Source organism: Etheostoma spectabile, chromosome 22, assembly GCF_008692095.1.
Source record: "Etheostoma spectabile isolate EspeVRDwgs_2016 chromosome 22, UIUC_Espe_1.0, whole genome shotgun sequence".
NCBI lineage: Eukaryota > Metazoa > Chordata > Actinopteri > Perciformes > Percidae > Etheostoma > Etheostoma spectabile.
In genome coordinates this window covers 19,911,247-19,920,320 of record NC_045754.1, presented here as the reverse complement: position 1 = coordinate 19,920,320, position 9,074 = coordinate 19,911,247, and the positions used below count along the sequence as shown (strand labels likewise).

Sequence of the window (9,074 nt, the reverse complement as noted above, 5' to 3'; positions counted from 1 at the left end):
ATTTCACATTCATTGAACAGCAAACGTTTTGCCTACTTCAGTCCAGCCACTAGTGTTTTGTACTTAAATACCACGTTGTGTAGTAACTATTAGAACATCACAATTAAACAGTTAATTTTGACATTAAAAAATACTAAACTGGTTTGCCTTGTAATATAGAGATTATTTCATTTCAAACATAACATTTTAACATTTCAACATCAAAAAAACAACTGCAGACTTGATAAATTCAGGGGGGTTTATAGCAGTAGCTTTGTAGGGTTGTGTTATAAAAACACAAAAATGTGCCAGTGGTGTTACATGTGTAGACATAATGAGTGGCTTTTTAGCACAGAGTCGGACGCAGTTTATTTTTACTACTGGACAGTGGTTGCAATGTACTTTAGACAGCAGCATTACAATTGGGAAAATGTGTATTGTTATGTAACAGTTGTTATGACTGAAGCAAAGCATTTGACAGGACTGTTTTTATTGACAGTCCCTAAAGCCCGCACTGACTTTGGCAAAAAGACTCTTAATTTTGCAGCACCATCTGCAAGGAATCAGCTTCAGAATGAACTCCAGTTGAAGGAGTTGGTCTCACTTTATTCTTTTAAAGGCTTAATAAAGGACCTTGCAGAAAGGCAGTCTGTATGTCACGGTTTTTAAATTGATTTAGGACCCAGGTTTTTTTATAATGACATTGCTGTTTGAATAAGATGAGTGAAAGTGTGTTTATGTATTTACCTGTAAGTGTCTCTGTGTCTATTTCAAAACTGCACTGTTGAATGAACGTCACAGACTGTGACGGTTAATGTGGGTTAACCCTTATAAAAACATAGTCAACCCTGGTTGAGCCCTACATTTAACAGGGGTATTAGTTTACCTGTTGGCAGCCCTTGAGGAAGAAGAAGATGAGTCGCCATTTTCATGGATGGCATCGCCATTCTGTTGCACTTCTAGAGTGGATTGAGAAAATAATGTTAGCCTACAGATATTATGTGTAACTATATATTAAGTAAATGACTTCAATGAAGAAGAATTGGTAAGTGCTTGATTGTACAATATAGTATTTTTCAGGACATGTCTCTGTGGCATTTTTCTCTCTGTGTGCTTACTTGACATTTACCAGTACACATGGTAAATACAATTGGCAACGCCACTAACACCCCCCCCTAACAACTAAATACTCAGCTCACTGGTGCCATTTGCTGCATTGCCATTTGCCGCATTGCCATTGGTAAGCGGTGCCAGTTCCTCCTGGTCAGTGACAGTCAGGCCATCTAGGTAGACAGTCAGCTCTCCAGTGGGAACAAGCGCTCCCTTCTGCTCCACGCTCAGTTTCAGCATCTCCTTCACATTCTCCACTGTAGAGCCAAAACAAGGATGAAGTGGGAGGGGGCATTATAATAGAGTAACATCGAGAAAAACAAAGCAAACCACTTTCATAGACATGCTTAATTTATAATGTTCACATTATACACAAACTCGTGTTCTAGTGATTCTGATCAAACTTTAACAATCCCTATTATAAATCAAGAGATAAGGTTATGTAAAATAGACATGGCACTTATGCTGGCTAGTCTACATAAATAGTACTTCATGATTCTGTTGTTGTCTGGTACTAGGGATGCAAATTCCATACTAGTCCGCTGCCTCAATAATCGATTTATTTATAATTCATGAAATATGTGGGACGTTTTTTCATTATGTTAACCTATGGTCAACGTAAAATCGCAGTAGGATACCTTTTTTTTTTTTTAACCTTTATTTATTCAGGGAAAGGATCACTGAGAGGAGGCCTTTCTTTTGCAGGAACACCCTGATCACATTCCCACAGTTACACATTCAAACCTGGAAGCTGCCCAGTACAACCACAGTCTGATGTGCTGGCCACCGAGCAACTCAACTGGAGGCCATTAGGAGTCAAAATAACAAGTAAACAGAAAGTTACTTAAATGATAAACTAAATAAAATAAATAATTGACTTTGGCAGAACTCTTGTCCGTCACTTTTCAACTGCTGCTGAAAACTGCTGCTCAGCTGTACGGATTTCCCAGGGACAAACAATACTGTTGCTCTGACTTTATCTATTTACTGCCACTGCTGAATGCATTTATAGGAAAAGCAGGGGAGTGTTGCTAAAACAGTTAACCACTTATGTGTTTAACTGGAAGCATGTGTAATTATTAATGAAATAAGGAATTGTGTTGTGTCTGACACTCTCAGCCTGCGTTAATTGAGCAACTGCTTCGGTTTAAGATGCTAGTTTAGCGTTAGCATGAGCCCCAGAAAACTAAACCGCACAGATACCAAACAACAACTCCTCCATAAGGTCATCAACAGGACTGCCTCAGTAAGCTCCTCGGAGGCCAGGGAGGTGCATTTGTTTTACAGTTTGTGTTGTACTCAATCTAATTAAAAAGTGAGAGGCTCCACCTAGTGGCGCACCTGCAAACAACAGCAAAGCTACATATTTTCTGAAAGTTCCACCACACTGATAACTAATGAACACATACCTCCCTACACATTGTATTACAATCTGGTTCTAATATGTTTGATGTGGCTTAATCCTACATTTTCTGTCATGCTGCTCCAAGGCTTGACATAGGTCCAACGTGGCTTTGCCCAGCAGAGCATCTGCCTTCAGGGTGTGGTGACTCCATACTTTGAAATCCACCTGTGTGTGCCGTGTTACATTCCTAAAAAAGGCCAGGAACACACAAACAAACAAACAAACAAACAAACAAACAAACAAACAAACAAACAACACATGTAAACATTTCACACAAATTTACATTTTCAGAAAAAGGACAAAAGAGTTAAAATAGGGGCGCCCAGATGGCTTGGTTGGTGGAGATTTTTAGTATAAACATAATATGTCTATGTGTTTTATAACCATGTGAGACATCACTGTGACAATTCTATAAATGTTTGGGACATCTGAATACATTTGAATGTGGAGAACAAAGACTAAGACACGTGGTGACATACAGTATGTACATTTAACTAATAAAATCACCATTCCCAACATTCTACTTTCAACATCTGCTCACACTCAAAAAGAAAAAAAGTGACAAAGAAAACAATTATTTAGATGCTTCTCATTCTGCTCCCCTTCTAAAAAGCTCTCATCCTTGCTGCAGGCTGAGCGACTGATGTACTCAGCTCACATAACGCTGCTTCCTTGTGTTTTCTCTGCTTACACAAAGTGAAGACTACAGCACAATCACTGTATTCACGAATAAGCAAAAAAGCCGAAAGAAGAAAAAGAAATTCTAGGATTGTATCTTCTATGCCATGTGCAGGACTCATAACAGCTTGCAAAACATCCATGGGGCAAACACAAGATAGCAAAGACAGCACCACTCTCTCTTGATAGCAACAATTACCCAATCAAGACAATTAGCATTTGTAATGTATTTAGCCGGGCTATTTGGAAACCAGAGAGCTGAAAAGTCTCAGATGGTACAGAGAACTCTGTGTTTTGCCATACAGCATTTTCCCTTGTTCAAATAATTATCAGATGAACCACCAACCTGATGTTTGTTACATAAGGTATAAACTGTCAGACCCCAAATTCTTGCACCAAAGCCAGCATACTAAAAGACCTAGAGAAGAAGACAGAACTGGTGCTCCATCTTTCTTAGCTTTTATATGAGCATGGGCTATTTGATGATCAATACACGCCATCTCTAGGAACATTCTCTTTAGGGGGAGTATGAAAAGACAGATGTCTGTGGTAAATTAGACTCAGAAACCTTCAAAGTCTGTTTCTCATTTTATCTTCTACAAATATTAAAAGTGACAGGGGGTTCACGAGTTGTCCCGACATTTATAAAGCACACTGTAAACACGAACTTGTGTATATAACATGCTATGACACACATAGACAGACTGTCAGCCACACAGAGGAGGCAAAAATGTGGCTGCTTACAGAGTGAGCCTTTCATCCCATTTAGGACTGGAGGAGCTGTGAGACTTCGCTGTGCGGCGCGACTCCCCCTCCGCTGTCACCTCCACATAAATGGCAGTCCCAAACAGGCTCTTCTTCCTCTTGATTTTGGCACAGGAAACTGGCGGTGAGTACATGAAGGAAGTAATCAGAACTCTTCTTTTTCAACATTTTCAGCATAAAGATGACATTCTTACTCAAATAATTGGTCAACAGTGCTTCAATGTGATCTCTATGAGGGAGGGACATGGTCAAGACCCCGAGGCCACCCTGCCACTCCCATACATTCTGACCTACTGTGTTTGGACTCACCAATGGCATGGAGCTGTGAAGTTCCCCTGTGGTTATGGCTAGACTCTGCTCTAGATGAGGCCGTGGCCATGTCATACACCACAGTGGGAAACCTTTAAAACCATACACACACAGTCAGACAAATAAAACAAACATCAAACACACAAGACAGATACCCAGTAAAATCCCAAATAGGAAACAGGTGAATTGGGCAAGGTTCTAATAAAAATGCAGATAAGTCATAAAAGCTGTTTTTAGCATATCCTTAACATTTTGTACAGGTTGTGGTCAGCTTTTAGCCGTTAATATTTACCAAATTTAAGTGGAGTATTATTTTATTTACCTATTTTTTTTAATTGTTTCCCATACTATAATTCTACATGGACAAAATGCCAGAAAAATTATTTATACTCACAATTGGTGTGTGCTGCTAGACCCTCTGGTTCAGCCCACTCCGTGTCCCATGGTTCCTCTGAAAACAGAAAAGAGTTCATTTTTAGGACAAGGCACAGCACAATCGATGCAAACTGCAGCAATTCAAAGAATGACCTCTGATTAAGACACTTATTATTTTGCTTGTATATCTCGAAACACATAACAGCAATCGCTTCACACATAATAACTGTGGTGTCTTCCAACATGGACGAATAAATGGGGAACTCTGTAAAAAAAAAAAGAAAAAAGCCTGTTGCTTTTTCACTGTCGCACAATAACATTCGATCTAATGTATGTTCTATAGTTCTATAGCACAAAGCAACTTGCATTCACAACAGCTGATCACATAACGACATCATGTTTGATTATTGTTTTAGCAGTCGTCAACCATAGAGCTCGGTTTGCCAGAGCCGATTTCTCCCATCTAGCCATAAACTGACTGCAAACGTCCAATTTCAATGGTTTCACATTCTACACTGTCCCTACTGTCTTTTGTAAGTGTCAACTACACTTGGGAGTAGGGTTGGGCACCGAAACCTAAACGGTCGGTATCTGCCAGATAGAATGACAAAAATGCAATTTTTTTAAAAAGTATTGTTTCAGAAGTCACTACACCCTCTTGTACCAAAGTTAGCTAATTCAGATCAAGCATTTTTTAACATGATTAAATGATCACAGCACCAGGTTGACACATAGGCTGGTTGATCACCCAGCATAAATTGTAAATTGGAGTAGACAGCTTTAAGAAGATTAGGAAGAACCCAATTAAGAAGTCAGGGTCAGTCAGATAGAGACAAAAAAAAATCAACAGCATAGTGCCAGGCCAAGTTAAGTATGCTATCTTGCTACTTAGGGTTTCATACTAAGTGAGTTCAGTAGTGATCTATATTAAATTTCAAAACCCCTTGCAAAATCTCCCACACAACATACAAAAATGGCTAATTTATCCTAATGTTTCAGTTTGTTTAAAACACACTTTGAGTTCTAATCCGTACTAACGATACGATTTTTCCACGTTATTTTTTAACAGAATGAAATGACTGAAACATGTTCTATCATTTATACAAACTTCGCAAAACTGCACATCTGTCCTCTTATCAAAAGTGCACCCAAAATAGTATTTTATCTTAAATAAAAAAATTAAAAAAATTAAAGAAAGACTTGTTTATTGCTATGGTTAAATTTCAATGAGTTTTTAAAAATGTAGTAACTGACTTATAATAACAACTTTTATTATTTATTATTTTATTTATTATGCAATTTGCAACGACAATACGAAGAAACATTAGATGGCAGAAGGGCTTTTCAACAATACTGAACACAACACAAGCTTACGGAGTCTACTCAAACGCAACACCAGTCCCATCTCTGTTGTTTACAGCGGCAGTGTCCACAGTGTCCTCCATGTCTACAAGCTAGACATGGAGAAGACTCCATGTCTTTAGCTGCGGACTGTTGGACACCCCTGTGTTGGAATCCTTTCCAGTGAAATACAGTCACACTTTACACCGTTTAGCTGTCCACAGTGTTTAAGCCAGCTAATGTTACTTGCTGTGCAATGTTAGCTAGCGTCCTGTCCTAGGGTTTTTAAAAATTGCATTGCAAATTATTTTGTAATCTTTAACGTTACACGTTTAAAACAATTTTTAACCAATTCACGATTCATTGTTACATCCCTAATGAATAATGATGACCTTCACTGGCCAGGCAATAGAACACCCAAACACCCCTGGAATGTTTTATATGGACTAATTGACACATAGGTTAAGGTGTTTTATATGCTGTGTTAAATATATTGCACTATAAGGCCAATTCAATTAATTTCCTAAAACAACTGAAACGATTGATTCATTATCTAAATTATTGGAAATACATTCTGTCAATTAACTAATGGATTTATCAACTTATTGTTTCAGCTCTAATCTCTATCTCTGCGCTTAGCTGTTGAAATGACCTCATTTAAATGGATGGGATGAATTCTGTAACCAAGATAAACAAAACCCAGTCAGCAGCATTTCAATTAAAAATGCATCTCACCGGGGCTGCCCGTAAAGTTACCAAGTGTAATAATTAAGCTATCTTTTAGCTAGATAATAGGCGAGTGCTTGCAGACAATGAACAGTTGTCTTACTCTTCTAGTTACATTTAAAAAGGTACTGTGTGGAGATTTCCATCCATACTATAAGTCGTCTTGTTCTCTGCCTTTTGTTGCTGTGTCACCATCACCAACTGTCAATGTTAAGAACACCACAGGGTACCTTTAAGCACATCAAATACAAAAAAAAAGGTAACTCTGTACAGTGTATATGTATATCTAACGCAGATATTCTGCTGATAACACCAACACGCCCAATGTTCGACCTAGGTAAAAAAATTTAAAAAAGCTTCTGGGGGATTGTTTGGCTTGAGATCATGGTGCAAAGGACCCTAGGGTGAAATTACTCCAAACCATCACTTAAGTTTATTTTGAATATCTACTGTGTGTTATTTTTTTCTTTAACACAAACAACAAATGTTTCAATGAGATAGATGGGGATATACTAAAATCCCCCAAACCATGAGTACATTGTGGCATTTAAGGGCATTATTTCTAATAAACTTGGAAGTCGGGAGTTAAAGACTTACTTTTGCAAGGTATGCCTAATGAAGAATGCAACAGCATCAAAAAACACAGTGATTAATCGGCACAGGGATTAGCAGCGTGTCTTCCAACACGAAGACAATTCCTGGCCCTATCACCATCCATGGCAGGTTATAATGCTCTGCTTGTGTCAGTCTGGATTTCAACACACATGTCTACAGCACACGTCATGTGTGTGCAGTCAAGATATACAACAATATTTCTATTTTCTTACACCATAAAAGCTAAAACCTTAAGCATGTTAAAAACAATCTAGGTATAACACACTTGACAATTGAGTGGATAAAAACAGACTGCATTATAGCTCTCCCTTAATGGTTTTCTACAGTGTAAACATAGGCCAAGTTCATTTTGTAAATATCCCTTTGGCAAATTAGCTCGGGGCATCCCAATTAAGGTCATTACATTACCCCAAAAAATAAATGTGGACTAGTAGACTCAGAGGCATAATTTAATGAAAAACCTTATTATTAAAATATATGTATTGAAACAAGAAAACAAAAATACAATAAAAATTTGCCAGAAGCCAACACATTGTCAATTGACAAATTGTCTGATAGTGCACAACCCCTCAACTGGTTCGGGGCATTTGATCAGTGAGTTATAGGATGAAATGCAATCTTGAAAATATTTGAATTTCCACACCAGAACCCAAGTCATTTTAACTCCTTGCGTCCGTGCATTTGTCTGATAATGCATGGCAGATGGCAAAGCAAGTCTAAACTCAGTTTCCTAGTCCCAAATGTCTTGTGAAGACAGCCAGGACTATAAAGAGATGGGACGTGACAAAGGGATGTATATGTATGATGTATGCAAGACTTCTGGACACATAACCATTGTTATCACATTAGCCATACACAACGACTCCTTGACAGCGGTCGGCTGGAAAAACCAGAAGAAATTCTACAACCGTTCTGTCTTCAGGTCATCAACTGCTCCCCAGCTCTTGGCTGCATAACATAGGCTTACTGTAATTAAAAAAGACAGCATTTTTTATAACACACTGCCACAATTAGTCAACTAATTGATAAGTTGATCAATAGAAAATTGATCAGCAAACATTTTAGGAATCAATTAAATTGTCATGTAAAAGTCATTTATTAAAAGTACATTTTAAGTGGTTTCACCTTTTCTAGTGTTAGGGTTAGGGGTTAGGGTAAAGTTATTATCCTTGGCGTTTGGACTGTTGCTTGGACAAAAGAAGCATCAACTTCTGCTGTTTGGCATTTTTCACCATTACCTGACATTTTATCAAACAAACGTTTAAACAAAAATGGTGTAAATACAGTGCCTTTCTGAAATGCCCTTGAGAGATCACTTTAATTGTCTCAAGTCCAAGAGATAAAGAACAATGAATATGTAGGATCATGCTCAGGTGAGAAACACACAACTCTGGGTTTAAAAGTGCAATTTGCGCAATAATATTCAACCTTGAACTGATTGCGTATTCTGTCTAATGAGCTGGTCAACCAGTAGAAAGAAAAGCTGGTAATAATGGTTCAGGGATAGATTTGCTTAAAGCACCATTGTATCCTTTTTTGAGTGGATTCTTAGCAAAAAAACCTTTGTTCCTTCACAAATATGTGCTCATTCATGTGTAATTACTTTCACCAACTAACCAAAGTATTCTCATAAGCGTAGAATCTGCTATTCAGAATCATTCAGAATATATACGAGTGACTCGCTCAAATTAAGGGCCTCCATTTTGAAGGGCGCGATGCAGTTTTGGCCATTTCTTCGCTTTTTTCTGGCAAGTTTCTCTATAGAGCCCCT

The 9,074-nt window shown here is 38.1% G+C and overlaps 1 protein-coding gene across 1 annotated transcript in view; it reads right to left on the bottom strand.

Moving 5' to 3' along the window:
* Positions 1-9,074, bottom strand: part of LOC116672309 (NEDD4-like E3 ubiquitin-protein ligase WWP1) — a 37,087-nt gene that overhangs the window by 23,844 nt on the left and 4,169 nt on the right. Inside the window, 6 exon segments of the mRNA XM_032504061.1 lie at positions 866-938; positions 1,179-1,346; positions 2,557-2,681; positions 3,917-4,055; positions 4,247-4,338; positions 4,641-4,697. Of these exon segments, the coding sequence (XP_032359952.1) occupies positions 866-938; positions 1,179-1,346; positions 2,557-2,681; positions 3,917-4,055; positions 4,247-4,316 (575 nt within the window). The 5' untranslated portion in view covers positions 4,317-4,338; positions 4,641-4,697.